Here is a 16,212-nt window from a genome sequence, read left to right as displayed (position 1 = left end):
GAGAATTTTTGAAAAATACCATATAGATGAAGAGATGGGCTTCGCTTTGCCAAATCCACTGGTAAGACAGGGTACTGAGATATGGGCAAAAATGTTTTGTTATCATTACTCACCTGGACAAGTTGAGTATTGATGATATTGATGATATGTGGTTCTATTGATGATATGTGGTTCAGTAATTTTTACTAAACAATTGGATAAAGCAGTGCCAAAATTAGAGGCAGAGTTTTTTTTTTTTTTTTTAATTTTTTTTTTATTTATTTATGATAGTCACAGAGAGAGAGAGAGAGAGAGGCAGAGACACAGGCAGAGGGAGAAGCAGGCTCCATGCACCAGGAGCCCGACGTGGGATTCGATCCGGGGTCTCCAGGATCGCGCCCTGGGCCAAAGGCAGGCGCCAAACCGCTGTGCCACCCAGGGATCCCTAGAGGCAGAGTTTTAATAAATGGTTCATACTTAACATTTTCTGCCTAGAGATTTAGTATTAAATGCACTTTTTACTTACCTTACACAGATAAAGAGAGTGATGAGATAAGGAAATTATACAAGCATTTTAGCTTAATATAATTGTAAATTTTCGGAGGACATTTTGAAAAAAACAAAGTAATAAATGATCCATGAGTCAAAGGAACTCTCTTGACTGATACACTTAAATTGTATGAAGTATACACTCCTACTTTATTTTTTTGAGATATTATATCAAGTAACTTTGTGTTATATTAATACTGCCTATTGTTATAAGTCTAAAACTACTTTTCTTTACAAGCTTTGCCTACAAACAGCAAGACATGTAAAGTAAATGTCTGCCTTTATTCTTTTTTAAAAACTCTTATTTATTTATTCATGAGAGACATAGAGAGAGAGAGGCAGGGGGGCGGGAAGTCAGAGACACAGGCAGAGGGAGAAGCAGGCTCCATGCAGGGAGCCTGATGTAGGACTCGATCCCAGGACTCCAGAATCATGCCCTGGACCAAAGGCAGGCTGTTTGCCTTTGAAAATAAGTTTCTAAGTCGTGTACCAAAGAATGTTATGAAAACCATATTATTATCTATTTCAATTATCAAGTATTTATATAACATCTTTAAGCAATTTACAAATATTCTTACTACATCTTTACAACCATCTCTAATTTTCCTGATGAGAAACTTAAGCAATGGAGAATTTAGGTAATACCCAAATTCACACAGCTAGCAGAGATAGAATGTGAGCAAACCTGACTACTCTGGCTCCAGAGTCCATGATCTTAAAACCATTATAGGGGCAGCCCCGGTGGCGCAGTGGTTTAGCACCGCCTGCAGCCCAAGGTGTGATCTTGGAGACCCGGGATCGAGTCCCACGTCGGGCTCCCTGCATGGAGCCTGCTTCTCCCTCTGCCTGTGTCTCTGCCTCTCTCTCTCTAGCTGTGTCTCTATGAATAAATAAATAAAATCTTTAAAAAAAAACCATTATAATATGCTGCCTCTCTTAAAAGAAAAGAAGATATAAGGCATTGTTTTTCCTCTACCCGCCTCTTGGGCTTAATAAGATTCATGAGAGTCCTTATAATTTCTAGGAATCAGTTTTATGTTGTGATAATTCTGTATACCAGCATATATCTATTTATTGTAGCTCAAACAGAGTCTATATTCTAGAGGACATCTTTTATCTTAGAAAGAAAGAAAGAGGGAGAGAAAACAAGCAAGGAAGGGGCAGAAAGAGAGAATCTCAAGCAAACTCCCGCTGGGTCCAGAGCCCAATGCTAGATTCAATTTCAGGATCCTGAGATCAAGACCTGAGCCAGAACCAAGGGTCCCTCACTCAATCGACTGAACCACCCACACATTCCTAGATGGCATCTTTAAATGCACCAAATATATTTTTAGTAGAGATCCAATATAACTGTACTTAGAAATAACATCCTGTAAATACCTTGTGTAATACAGACAAATCTAAAGCAAATTCTTCTCCTGATTTAATTCTTCAAACTATTAAGTTAGTTTAATGTTATTGCTAATAGCAACTAGTTTACTTTATATTTGCAAATCAATAATACTCAGACTTGCTATACTTCCATCCAAGCACACCAAAATTCCAGAATAAGATGGTTTTGAAAATATACTTATCAGTGGTACAAGAACAAAAATCTTCAAAAACTGTGAAACCTCATATCATCTCTCCCCCCACAGTAAGTTCTCTTAAAAATTAAGACAATTATGGTAGTTTATGGGGACTGGGGTGATTATGGGGTAGTTTTTGGGAAAACAAAACCCCCAAACGAAAGCAAACCAAAACTCTTCCTGAACTACTTAAAAAATAATGTTGCTACCTAAGTTGTTTAGGAAATTAGATCATGTCCTGAAACAAGAGAGATAAATTAAAGGCTACTTTTATTTCTTCACTGAAGATCTTTCCTTGAGATTATAAACTCAAAAACGTCCATTTCACCTCTATAATCTATCAGCTTTCTATTCCAAAGGAAAATAATGTGTCTTCTAATTCCACATAGATACAAAATACATTCTCTAATCTAGCAGAAATTGAATGACTCTCTGTTTCACTCGTCATTGATTTATATTATACCATTCAAACATTCTATGACCAGAGCATATTATTGATTGAATTTTACATCTGTTGAAGGTCAAATAGGATAATCATGATATATAACAACAACAAAAAATTCCTTTATTTGGGGAAAATAGTAAGAACCAAAAATTCAGTTGTGCTACATAGTAAGACACACAACGAAAAGAGATATATGTATTACTAAAAACACTAGAGTACAACTTTTGTGTGGTTAGAGAGAAAAATTCCAAGAAACAAGTAAGGTGACTATCTAGTGAGTATACAGTCACTAATTATCTGCAGCCCCTGAAAATGTTTGAATTTGATGTTACAGTTGCCCTTTTATCTTATAGTTTACTTATAATATTAACTTTGTTTTGTAGCTTGAAGCTTCTCCTGCGTTGGTTTGAGTTAATCTCTACTTTTGCTGTGTCCCCATAGTTCAGTATTGACCTTAAGGATATGTCAGGAAACAGCTTAATGAAGGAAGTATAGGGAAAAAGCATATGGGAAGTTGTTTAGGGATGTTAATCTCATTGAGAGCTGTTGTTTAGGTCTTTTGTTTGAATATTTTCCCTTGAAATGAAAGTACAAATATAATAAGATCTAAGGAAACACTTTCATTTGGCTTTTATTTGTACTTACTGGGTAAAATTTAAGCCTATTGTCCCAAAGCAGGAAATTGATATATGTATAGACAATATAGTTTAGTATTGTCTTGTTTAGTACTGTCCCAGGTTCTGCAAGAAATATAAAATTAAAAACACAATAAAGTCCTTGCCATCAGAGAGTGAGATGTTAAAAGGGCATTGATTTGTGAAAGCTGAAAACACTTAAAAGTTCAATCACAATAAACTATATCTACAAAACAATTTCATAAACTGAGCCTTGTTTTCCTTATTTATGAAATAGAGATAACAATCAACATTGTAGATCATTAATATTTAAATGAGAAATTATTGAGCAAAATGCCTAGTCTATTACTAACATCTAATAAATCTCATTTTTCTTCCATTCAAAGAAACTTAAATCTAGTCAGGAAGAAAAAATACATAGCAGATAACAATAAATTACTTAACAATCAAAAGGTATAATATATAGGATGCCTAATTGAGGCTATAAGTGTAGACTAGAATAATCAGGATAATTTTAGTGAAAAATTTTGAGATGACTTGTGAAAAAGAGACAGGTGAGAGTGTCTGAAGAGAGAAAGAGAGGATCTTGAGTTCTGAGTGTGTAGGTGGCAATGCAGGGACTGGAGTTGCTGGACAGGTATGTATGTGACAGGACAGCATGGTACAGAATTGATTTAGAAGCAAAGATAGATTATCAATCAGAGGCAAAGCTATTTTATAAAAACTTTAACTACTAAATAAAAATCTCATTTCTTTTTTTCAAGGAGAAGCTACCTCCGCCTTATGATGAATGGATTTCCATTGCTAAAAATCTGCCTGAACTGATTAAGAAAAATGAACTACGTAAAAAAGTTGATGAGGTTTGGAAGAGCATTACGTTTGTCTTCCTCTGTCATTGCTTCTTAAAATTTTTAACTTGGCTTTGAAGCTGTACTGTCACCTATATTGATTTGGGTCAACCTCTATTTTTATTCTCAGTTAAAAATTCTCAGTATTGATGGCCTTAGTGGACACAAGTTGCAGCGCCTTGCACGTCTGGCTCTGGGGTATATCACCATGGCATATGTGTGGAATCAAGGTGATGGAGATGTTCGAAAGGTTTGGAGATTTTATGATATTTCTTATGCTACATGACAATTTACATCCAATTTAATGTAAAAAAACATTCTAAAAGTATTACAACTACATTTTAACAGGTAACAGAAAAAAATAAAAAGGAAAACAATCATTTAATGCTTTAACATGCCAACTGCTAACATTATTGGATTTTTAATCTTTTACTTGTGTAACACAGTTCCTCCATCCTCTCGTCCTGATTTTTAACTGCCTTTAATAAATTGGGAATTACCTTAAAAAAAAGATGAATATTTAAGATGTATGTTCTGTGTCTTTTACTGAAATTACATTGTAAGCATTTCTTAGTTCCTATACTATCCTTCGTCATCATTTGAAATGACTATAGTTTTTCACTGAATTCCTCAACTTTATTTATTCAATCCTCTATTGATAAATATGTACTTGTTTTTAAAATTTTACCATTTTAAATGACACTATAATCAATATATTTGAATACGAAACATTTTCTCTATGAGTTTTGGGTGATATGAACATTTTATGCCTCTTTTTACTTAATATTAAAGTGTTATCTTACTTCTGTCAGCATGTAAGAATATATGGGTATACCCTACTCTCATCAACAGTAGATAACTTTAGATTTAAAATAATAACATCTTGTTTTTTATCTGGCAATCCTAATTACATGAAACCAATACAGATTGTAATACCCAATCTTTAAACTGCAAAGAGATAAAATAGACTCCAGAAGGACCTTCTGCCATTTAAGGATTTTTTTTTCCTTTTTGACAAAGGTAATCATAATTTTATCTTGTTTGTATTTTCACATACTGTGTAAATATAGAAAAAGACATATTGTTCATCTATGATATGTCATCCTCTGATATGTAAACAAAAAGAAAATGTCATTCTACATAATCATGGGGACATCTTTTATTTCTTTATAATCATCTTCCATTCAAACTATCATGTCTAGATTTTTAATGATGCAAAAAGGTTTAAGATAAGCCTTACAACCTAAGCACACAGCCTCACTAGATTTGCTAGAATCTGGGTCTAGCTAAATATGTAAGAATTGTATAGAAAGATCATCAATAAAAAAGGGCAGCATATGCTAGGTGTAGAAGTATTAGAGCCCAGAATAGCTAAAGAGTAGTTGGTATAATAATGAAATGCTTCAAGGAAGAAGTGGGACTTGAACTACTTCTTGAAAGATTGGTAGAGCTTATCCAAAAAGGAGAGGAGCAGAAAAGAGAGAGAAGACTAGCAAAAAATATGGAGACCAGAATGTACATGGGATAATCAAAGATAATATATTTATTATTGGAGATCAGAATTACAAAGAATACATGAAAATATATTTTTAATTTATCTAGTTTTTGTAAACCACATTATTCTAAAAAGGATTTTAGAAGCAACCAACAAATATAGTTTGATGAGGAAATTATAATATATATATGTACATATATATATATAACTATTTAAATGAGGATATTGTGGGAAAGAAAAAAATTGATAAAAAATAAGATATATCAGTATAAGGCACATTTTGCTTGAGAATGAGGTAGGAACTAGCATCTGAGTTTCCTAGTAACTGCATAAATGTCTTTAATAGATTAAGATGTGTTTCAACATTTCCTTTCTTTTTCCCAAGTCATTTCATATTAACTTGTTCATTAAGCATCTTCCCTTTTGATTCCCTTAGATCTTTTCTTTAAATCAGAAAGAGACAAAAATTTCCATTTGAAACATGTAAAATCACTTGCAAACGAAAATATTCAATTCCCAGAGACAAAAGTTCTACAAGGGAAGCGCACATCCAGGTGTTACTTTGATAGCCAATGTTTCTCTTTCTTTCTTTCTTTCTTTTTTTTAAAGATTTATTTATTTATTTATTTATTTATTTATTTATTTATTTATTTATTTATGATAGACACAGAGAGAGAGAGAGAGAGAGAGGCAGAGACACAGGCAGAGGGAGAATCAGGCTCCATGCCAGGAGCCCGACGCGGGGGACTTGATCCCGGGACTCCAGGATCACGCCCTGGGCCAAAGGCAGGCGCTAAACCGCTGAGCCACCCAGGGATCCCAATGTTTCTCTTTCTAACATTTTGTTCTCTGTTAAACCATCATCTTCAGGTGTATTAAGTTAATACAGAGCCATTTAGGTTATAGCTCTCATGATTTTTGCAGAACTGTGGAGTGTGCCACATTGTCATATCACCTCTACCACCGCAGTCCCACTTCCCACTACCCCAGATAAGTCACACATCCCTGTCCTTTGCCTGGTTAGATACACATATTCCAACAACTGGCTGCTGATGACAAGAGTGACCTTAATTATTACATGGAACCCTCTAGTTATAAACCAAATGATACTTAGATGAGGAAGTCAGGCAGGTAAAGAATAAAACATCAGCATTATAACTAATAGCACAGTTGGAAAACATGGCTTACATGTGTGGCAACAATGGGCCTGCTAGGAAAGCACTTATCCACCAGGACTGTCCATGGGGGTAGGAGCCTTTTAGAGTGTGGCCAGACACAAATAGAATCCTGAGTAATAGGCTCAGGGAAAGACAAAGTTTGCTGAGCTAAGGTCCCCCTCCACACACAACAATTGAATTAGCTTCTATACCTCTATACCTCCTCTGAGGAAAGGTGAGTGAAAGAGCCAAGAGTGTCACTCCAATTGACCTACTCTGCATGGAAATGGAAAGGAAGGCTAAAGGAGATTCTTCCTGCTGATATAAGTAAGTCTTCAAGGATGAGCTCCAACATCTTCTATGGTGAGACTTTCTAAAAAACCATCCAGGGGAGAGTTTCTGTCAGCACTATGCTCCAAGGGCAGCAAAGCACTTATGGTTCTAGTATGTACCATATCCCAAAGTTATGACTACAAATGACTGCACTTCTTGGAGACAATTGATTTTAAACTTGTATTGCCTACAGAAAAAAAGCTCTTCATAGAGGAGTTGCCTAAAAATATTCATGGGATGGACGCACAAATAAATGACTGCAAGTGATCTCAGGTCATTAGAAAGTCAAGGATACATCCTTTGTTTCTTGTACCTTCTACCTCTTTTTCCTCTCTCTGATTAGATTATATCCACATCAACCTACATCTAAAACATAAACATTTAATAATTACCAGGACAAAGTTATGAAATGAGGAAGAGAAAATTATGATTGTTTGGTTTCAGAGTGCCATTATGTAGAATAGTTAATGTTTTGGCACTAATCGGGAAGTTGGAAAGGTAGCAGAAGAGGTAGCTGGGAGGTAGCAGGAGACAGAAGAAAAGGTAAGGCACTTCAAAGGTTAATACCAAATTTTGTGTTTTCATTAGGTCTTGCCACAGAATATTGCTATTCCTTACTGTGAACTCTCTGAGAAGCTGGGTCTGCCTCCTATTCTGGTTTATGCAGACTGTGTCTTAGCAAACTGGAAGAAAAAGGATCCCAATGGGTATGTGAACTCTAATTATAACAGGAACAATAGAAATGCATGCTATTTACATCAATAGGGCATTAGTCATTGGTTGAATTTTCAGCAGCACAGCTTTCTTCTCTGCTTTAGGGGTATGATTTCTTTTGCTGGCATCTCTATAACTACAAATATATGAGAGAAAGGTATATAATTAACATACAATAAAATGCACCATCTTAACTGTTCAGTCTGGTGATTTTGACTGTTCTGTATACATGAATAGCCCTAAGCAAGATACAGAATATCACCTCTGTGGCTCTTTCCATTCAATTTTCTTCTCTACCTCTAGGTACACATATTCTGATTTGTCATATTAAAAATTAAATTTTTCTGCTATTAGATTTCATATTAATTAGATTATAGAATATGTACTCTGACTTTTATTAATTAACATGTTTTGGAGATTATACAAATTTGACTTTTAACTATGTGGTTAAGTTTAAGAGTCAATACATTTTCAGCAGTAGAGATGGCAATGCCTGGGCCTTCTGTGCTGCCTGCTGAGGAGCTAGGCCTCTCCTCTCCTTTTAGCAATATGTTCTGTTACAACAAAGGGACCAGAGACTTATGGTGCCCCAGGGGTCTGGGTGTGATTTGCCGAGTACTATAGACACAGAACCATAAAATGAAAGGATTTGATTTAGAAAAGAATGACATTTCTGAGAATGTCTCCTCAGAAAAGGAGACAAACGCTGAAAGACTTTTAACTATAGGAAACAGACTGAGGTTCGCTGGAGGAGAGGTAGATGGGGAATGGGGCAACTGGGTGATGGGCATTAAGGAGGTTGCATGATGTGAGGAGCACTAGATGTTATATGCAACTGATGAATTATTGAAATCTACATCTAATTGTAGATGTAAACTAATGATGTATATTATTTTGGCTAATTGAATTTAAATAAAAAAAAAAGTTTATTAGTAAAAACTAATTTTGACTAACATGGTGTTCCTTGAATATTTAATTTTTTTACTTACAAAGTCCTAAGTGTTTGCAATGCCTGGCTGACAAATACTTTTTAAAAACACACATATATTTTCTTTTTTTATCTATATCTTACCTTTAATAGAGCAGTAGTATTAAATGGGATATGAATAACTCAAAACCATTTGATTTTTAAATTGATTTTCTTTTTCTCTTCCAACTGATCCATTGCTTCATGGCTGCTTTCACAAGGCCTATGACTTATGAGTAAGTATTTGATTCTTATTTTATTATAAGAATTGGTATTCAAACTGAGTATAGGTTTATCAATATCCTCTAAATGTACTTTTTAAAAGACCAATTGAATTCAAGGAAAAATAACTCAAGTAATTGTTTAAAGAGCAAATAATCCCAATCCTTATTTAGATTTATAACTGACAGGACTGTTTCAGTTTGATATTATAGCTATAGATATATACAAAACTAGCACTTGCATATATAAAAATGTAATTAATATTCATAAATACAAACACACATACATCTGTATGTCTTTGACTTGATGACTTCAGTGGCCAGATATCTATATATACCTGTTCTTTATTACCCAATCCTTACTATTTTTAAGTCATGACCTGAGCAGAGGCTAAGAGCTAGGGAAACCATGGTAAATATAGGAATAAGCCTGTCCTAGTGGAAAGCAGATACAGGAAAATTATGTAATTATATTGCTTTATGATTAAGAGAAAGGTGAGAGGATAAAGTGCTGGGAACTCTAGCTGAATAAAAGTGATGAAGAAGGAATCCCTGCAGCAAGTTATTTAAGCTGAGTTCCAAAGAGTCAGTCAAAAGGAATTAGCTAGAAGGAAAAGATTACTGTTCATAGTGGAGGAAACAGTAAGAGTGAAGGCCTTGAAGTGATGAATATCTTCATGCATTATCAGAACTGAAGGAAGACTAAGGCCACTGATAAGTAGTAACTGCTAGGAGTAGTGGTATGGAAAAGGGATGAAGAAATAAACTTAGCAAAAAGATTATGATGAGGGGTTTAAATAGTATCTTAAAATCAATGGGAAGCTATGGGAGGTTTTTAAATGGGAGGATAATATCATCAGTCCTGTTTTACAGATGAGAACAGTGAGTCAGAAACATGAAATATCTTGGTCAGTGTCACACAGCAAGTAAATTGCAGAAATGATCTGGCTTTTTCAGAGACCATGAATTTAACCACCATGAACTTCATAGATTTATAGATAGTGAGCCTTTGTTGGCACTAGTGCAAAACTTCAATTAAAAAGAAAATGGAGGGCACCTGGGTGGCTCAGATGCTTATGTGTCTCACTCAGTTTCAGTTCAGGTCATTATCTCATGGGTTGTGAGATAAAGCCCTGCATAGGATTCCATGCTCCACACAGAGTCTAAGATTCTCTCTCCCCCTCTGCCCTTACCCCCGCTCGTGCTCTCTCATTCTCTCTTTCTCTCAAATAAAGAAATAAATCGAAAGAAAGAAGAAAGAAAGAAAGAAAGAAAGAAAGAAAGAAAGAAAGAAAGAAAGAAAGAAAGAAAGAAAGAAGAAAGAAAGAAAACGAGGTCTAATCAGCTATTTGCATTTCTCCATTCCTTTGTAAAGCAGATAAACCACTGAAAAACTGAATTAGGTTCATAAATAAAAGTACGGATATGAATATATTTAAAGCAAAAAGACTACTTAAAATTATACCTCACAAATGTCTTTATAAGTATTATATATATAAATATATAAATATGGTAATATATATGCATGTGAAAAATTAATGAGAAAATAGAAACAGAAATGGTCTTGGAATTTCTAGTTCCAAACTCTAAAATGGGATTTCAAGTCAAACTTAATCTGCTATCAGATCTTAGGCAACAGACCTAACACTGATATTCCCGATAATGTAAAGGAGATAGTAAAACCTAAAATACTTATCCCACAAGATTATTTTGAAGCTAAAATGGAATAAAAATATGTAAAACTACAACACTTAAATATGCCAGAATTTTTGCTAAATTCTTGACTCCCTTGACTTATTTTCTTAGGAACATGGACATTCTCTTCTGGTTTCCTGGTGGAGACTGCAGTAAAGGATTTTTCCTGGTTTCACTATTGGTGGAATTAGCAGCTGCTTCTGCAATCAAAGTACGTCCATATCTACAAGCAAATTTTTATCTCCATTTGCATAAGTAGAGCAATCATTTAATAACTGAACTATATTATGCATGAAATAATTTTATCTTGACTAAATACAGCATTCAATTACTTAATTGGATGTAAGGGATCATCTGGTAGAAATATTTAATTTATTTTATGTATTACTTAAAATATAAAACATAAGACACATTAATTAATTTTTTTTTAAGAGATAGAATACAAGTGGGAGGGGGAAGAGGGAAAGAAAGAATCTTAAGCAGGCTCCATGCCCAGCACTCTCAGGACCCTGAGATCATGACCTGAGCCAAAATCCATATTTGGATGCTTAACCAACTAAGCTCCCCAAGTGTCCCAAGACCCATATATTTAGAATTAAGTTTGAAACCTCAATAGGAGAGATGCATTTTTAATACAATTTGGCATTGGAACTAGATAACAGAGTGACATAAATCTAATGGTTTTGAGTATTAGAAAAGAGATAAAACTATATAAAACTTTATAGACTTTAAATGGTAAATAAATAAACATAAATCCAAGTTTATAAGGACATTAGTCAAACAATAAAAGGATAATCAGCCTAAAAATGAAGTGGAAATCCTACATTTAACTTAGAGATTAAGAATTAGGAGAATTTTATTCTATACCAATATTTAGTGCTAAGAAACCTTAAATATTCATCTTTTTTTTTAAGGTAATTCCCAATTTATTAAAGGCAGTTAAAAATCAGGACGAGGTCACTTTGAAGAAGGCACTGCATTATATAGCTTCTTGTCTGCACCGAGCCCATAAAGAGTTTGAAGAAGTTCATAGTAAGTATTATATGCCCATAAGCATTCAAGGCTGGCAATCACATGCTTCTGATTTTCTGAGATTAGAATTGTTGAGAAAACGGAAGGAAAAACTTTTACTTAGGTAGTGTGTTTTCACTTTAACTCACTAAATAATTATACTTTCTTGTAGGTTTTATTGTGTGTATTTTATGGATAAGGTAATCTAATGGAGAGATAAGATAAGTGACCCGAGGTTACTTAAATTAGTAAATTTTCAAGCTGGGTCTATATAACTCAAAATAATGTCATTGCCTCCCACTGAAACCATGGAGAAACTTGCAGAACGTTCAGGCTGTTTTAAATACCGAAATATTTAGCTTCTGCTTTATAGGACCTTCCTACAAATTCTGTTTTTTCATAAGTTAAGTAAGGAACTGCACAGAAAAGCCACTGAGCTCAAAAGTTATTATGAAGTTAATAGTTAAAATATGGCAATAACTAAATATATAAACAAAGACTTACAAAAAAAAAAAAAATGTGCCCTGCTTAACAGCCTTAACAAGTACATGACTATGTATCACTGAGCTTTGAGTTACTGCTGATGGGTCCTTGGCAAAAAGATCAACCTTTAAATCAGAAAAGTTAGTAACCTTTGGGGAGGGAGACCCAGGGATGATGTCCACAGGGCTCCTGGGGCTCTTGTTTCATTTTGTTTAGGTTTGTTTCTTTCTTTATGTAAGTAGTATCTGTTTTTATCAGTAAGCAAATGAATAGCTTTAAGAAAATGTTGACAGTTTAATTGGTCTCCTGATTCCTTGACACAAGCTGTGTGTCAGCCCTACGGGTCAGTAGGCCCTGTTCAGTGGACACGGAAGTAGGCCCCGTTCAGTTCCCCATGGAAGAGCAGGTGAGTGAGAGCTTGTCCTCAGGGAAATTTTCCTTCATGGACTGACCTGATGCCCTTCCTGCAGCCTAAGCTGAAACCCACTATCAGTTGTCTACAATATCTTGATCTTCTCTGAAAGTTCTGGTAACTGCTTAATTAAACACACTTCATCTTTTTACAGAACATGTGGACCCAAGCACGTTTTTCAAAGTTCTTCGCATATACTTGTCTGGGTATGTAATCTCATGCTTAAATTTGTTTTCTTTTAAACAATTAATATAAAGAAAACATCAAATTCTCACTGATGGTCCCCACTATCCATTGAATTTAGGAAATAATTTCATATGATAAAATACATGTTGTATAGAAAGATTAGACTGTTCCTTGCTATTATTCGGCCAGGCATGCACTGGAGTATGGACAGGAAGGGTAGTCATTTAGGTAAAAAAAAAAAAAAAAAGCAGGGATGTCAGGGGAATAATCATTGCTAGTGCAAAGGTAAAGTTCCAATTCTAGAATATTTATTCCAAATTTGCTCAGAACCATGTTATTTGTCATTCTCAAACATGAACATGAATGGAAAGGGAGTGTGGAAGAAGAATAACGAAGCCGATTTCATGTCACTTTCCATTCATCCTCTATTATAAGAGTCTATAACTGAAAATTTGGCAATTCTCCAAATAATGATGTTTTGTTTGGTTTGGTTTTGTTTTTTTCCCTTCCTGGCCTAGTTGGAAAGGCAACTCCAAACTGCCAGAGGGTTTGAAGTATGAAGGTTTCTGGGAAAACCCAAAAGAGTTTGCAGGAGGCAGTGCAGCCCAAAGCAGCATCTTTCAATGCTTTGACATTCTGCTGGGCATCCAGCAGTGTTCTGGTGAAGGTGAGTGGATAATGACAAATGTCAATCACCTCATATGTTAATACAAAAGTGTTTTAATATCTGAAAAGTAACTTCCCATCAGCATTTCATCTGAACTTATCTGATACTTTTAGAAGGATCAGGAAGCAAAACTTTATTGTTATTATCCCATTTCACAGACAATCAAGCAGAAATTTCCAAGTATCTTTAGAGGATAAGTGATGGGCTCCTTATTAACCAGCTTGAAAGCAATGGAGCCAGAACCAAAACTCAAGTTCATCACTATCTCAGTCTTGACATTTGGGCATGATATAAGGCCTGATGGACTGTGGTGAAGCCCATAGCACATGTTCTAAAGATGTATAATCAGATTCAGAAAAAGAAAGCCACCTGCAAATGGGATGGGACTCTGAGCTAAAGTTGGGGAGGTGGAAACCTCAGTGACAAGGCGAGGCTTGGCACTGCTCTTGCTCAGCTGTCTTACTCCAATAGCAGTTCAAATTTTTTAATTTAATTTAATTATTTAATTTAATTTTATTTTATTAAGGTTTTTTATTTATTTATTCATGAGAGAGGCAGAGACACAGACAGAGGGAAAAGCAGGCTCCTTGCAGGAAGTGTGATACGGGACTCGATCCCAGAACCTGGGATCACCACCTGATCCAAAAGGCAGACACTCAACCACTGAGCCACCCAGGAACCCCAGCAGTTCAAATTTTAAAGATATACCAAAGTTGAAAGATGAACCACACTGATTATATTTCTTCTAGGGGTTTAGAATGGGCAGAAGAAGCTCCAGTAAGAACTTTGTACTTTTCTCTGTTCTCCTAAACTTCTACTTAATAGTCAAAGGGAAAAGCATTGGCATGGGTGTAAATATGCTTTTTTTTTCTTAGTTAATTCATTTATTTAAAAGTTATCCTTTAAACTCTCTTGGACTCAGTGTCATGATCTTTCAAGTATAGATTACATGCACCCTGTCTATATCATCTGCTTTTTAGAAGGATCAAATACAGTAGGGAAATGAGAAAGGACACAAAAAAGAATCAGTTCAGTTCAGGTGGTTTTCAGAATTAAGTAAATATTACAGTAATCGCCATTACTAGTAGCAAGACTAATAGCCTAACAATCCTAACAGGATGGTGGTAAACTCATTTCCTCATGCTTCCATGGTGATGTGTGATCTCACTGTCCTCACTCTGCCTTTCTCACCTAGATTGGGGAATGCTTAGGCTTCTCTACTAACTAATCTCTCTCTTGTTCCTATAGAATTCGCTGCTGAATTCCTCCAGGAAATGAGAAACTATATGCCCCCAGCTCACCGGGACTTTCTTCTCTTGTTAAAGTCAGGCCCCTCAGTCCGGGAGTTTGTTCGTTCAAGAGATGATGTTGAACTGAAGGCAGATTATAATGAGTGTGTGAAAGCTATGGTCTCCCTGAGAAAATATCACTTGAAGATAGTAGCTAAGTACATTGTGATTCCTGCAAGCCAGCAGCCCAAGAATAATCAAGCATCTGAAGAATCATCGGAACAAAAAAATAAAGGAACTGGAGGCACTAATGCCATGGATTTCCTGAAGAGTGTAAGAACTACAACTGAGAAATTCCTGCTGATAGATCATTAATGTAACTCAAACAAGGGCACATTTTGTCAAGATGAAGATGTCTGTATATATTAGTGTCACTGCTCATGATATCAGACCCATGAATTAATAGTACACAACAATGTTTTTTTTTACAACAATGTTTTAATAGTACTTATAAAAGATTTCAAAATATTTTTCCAATATCTGTGCCTTCCTTGTATAAGTATAATAAGAAAAATTATATTAGAAGTATTATAATCTATATTCTGTAATTAGAATGATGAAATTTAATAAAATTTTATGATATAATTAAATGTCTAAGATTTGCTTTATTCACAACTAAAATTACTCTTCCAGATGAGACTCAGTCTACACTTCAACCCTTTAAGCATGGCTAATAGGCTCCTGTACTCACCCTATAGTAATAGCATGCTTGTTTATAATTACCTGTGTACTTGTCTCTATTCTTATTACATTATAAGCTTCATGAACAGTATAGTCTACTGTTTACTGGCCCATCCATTCTCTGACCTTAGAAGATAATTTGCAAATATTGGTTGAATGAATATTTAAAAGATTGAGTGACCTCATGATTACATTAATCTGGACTAACAAGAAGAGGTCACTTTTGAAACATAATTTCTCCTGGGAGGTCAGGGTTATCATACAGTCTGGCATGAATTTACTTAATAATGGAATCTAAGAATGGCAGAGAGGAGCTTAAGAATTATATGGGCCAGATTGTTTTAAAGATAACAAAATTGAGGTTCAGAAGAATGAAGTTGATTGCTTAGGATCACACAATTATTTATAAATGGGAGGAGAACTTAAGTTTGTTGACAACTCTCATCTTTGTCACAGGACTTGATGTAGACCAGTTTCGAGAGGAAGGGAATTTGGGAAGGAGAGGGAGGGAAAATGAGATGATGTGTTGGAATCTCAAGAGGTAGTAGTAGATGATTAGCTAGAGATTTGATATGCTATTAAAGATGAGAAGAGAAAAAAGGCACAACACTTGCCTGGGTGCAGAATTAGCAAGCACTTTCAATTTATCAAAACGCCAGCTCTGGGCAGCCTGGGTGGCTCAGCGGTTTAGTGCAGCCTTCAGCCCAGGGTGTGATCCTGGAGACCCAGGATCAAGTTCCACATCGGGCTCCCTGTAGCAGCCTGCTTCTCCCTCTGCCTGTGTCTCTGCCTCTCTCTCTCTCTGTGTCTCTATGAATAAATAAATAAAATCTTAAAAAAAAAAAACAAAAAAACCCAGCTCTGAGGAGATGGGTTG

At 35.2% G+C, this 16,212-nt stretch overlaps 1 protein-coding gene and 1 long non-coding RNA gene across 2 annotated transcripts in view; one reads left to right on the top strand and one right to left on the bottom strand.

Moving 5' to 3' along the window:
• Window positions 1-15,244, top strand: part of IDO1 (indoleamine 2,3-dioxygenase 1) — a 15,365-nt gene extending 121 nt beyond the window's left edge. The window contains exons 1-10 of the mRNA XM_025437219.3: window positions 1-61; window positions 3,941-4,036; window positions 4,155-4,274; window positions 7,598-7,716; window positions 8,912-8,926; window positions 10,718-10,817; window positions 11,521-11,638; window positions 12,667-12,718; window positions 13,217-13,365; window positions 14,614-15,244. The exon at window positions 1-61 is cut by the window's left edge and continues 121 nt beyond it. Coding sequence (XP_025293004.1) covers window positions 1-61; window positions 3,941-4,036; window positions 4,155-4,274; window positions 7,598-7,716; window positions 8,912-8,926; window positions 10,718-10,817; window positions 11,521-11,638; window positions 12,667-12,718; window positions 13,217-13,365; window positions 14,614-14,969 — 1,186 coding nt within the window. The 3' untranslated portion in view covers window positions 14,970-15,244. The remainder of the gene's footprint in view (window positions 62-3,940; window positions 4,037-4,154; window positions 4,275-7,597; window positions 7,717-8,911; window positions 8,927-10,717; window positions 10,818-11,520; window positions 11,639-12,666; window positions 12,719-13,216; window positions 13,366-14,613) is intronic.
• LOC125752634 (uncharacterized) overlaps window positions 6,190-16,212 on the bottom strand; it is a 31,851-nt gene continuing 21,828 nt past the window's right edge. The window contains exon 4 of the long non-coding RNA XR_007402620.1: window positions 6,190-7,859. This is a non-coding gene — a long non-coding RNA (uncharacterized LOC125752634). The remainder of the gene's footprint in view (window positions 7,860-16,212) is intronic.

The sequence above is a fragment of the Canis lupus genome, chromosome 16 (assembly GCF_003254725.2).
Source record: "Canis lupus dingo isolate Sandy chromosome 16, ASM325472v2, whole genome shotgun sequence".
Lineage (NCBI taxonomy): Eukaryota > Metazoa > Chordata > Mammalia > Carnivora > Canidae > Canis > Canis lupus.
Note: the sequence above shows the minus strand (reverse complement) of the source record. Positions and strands in the feature narration are given on the sequence as shown.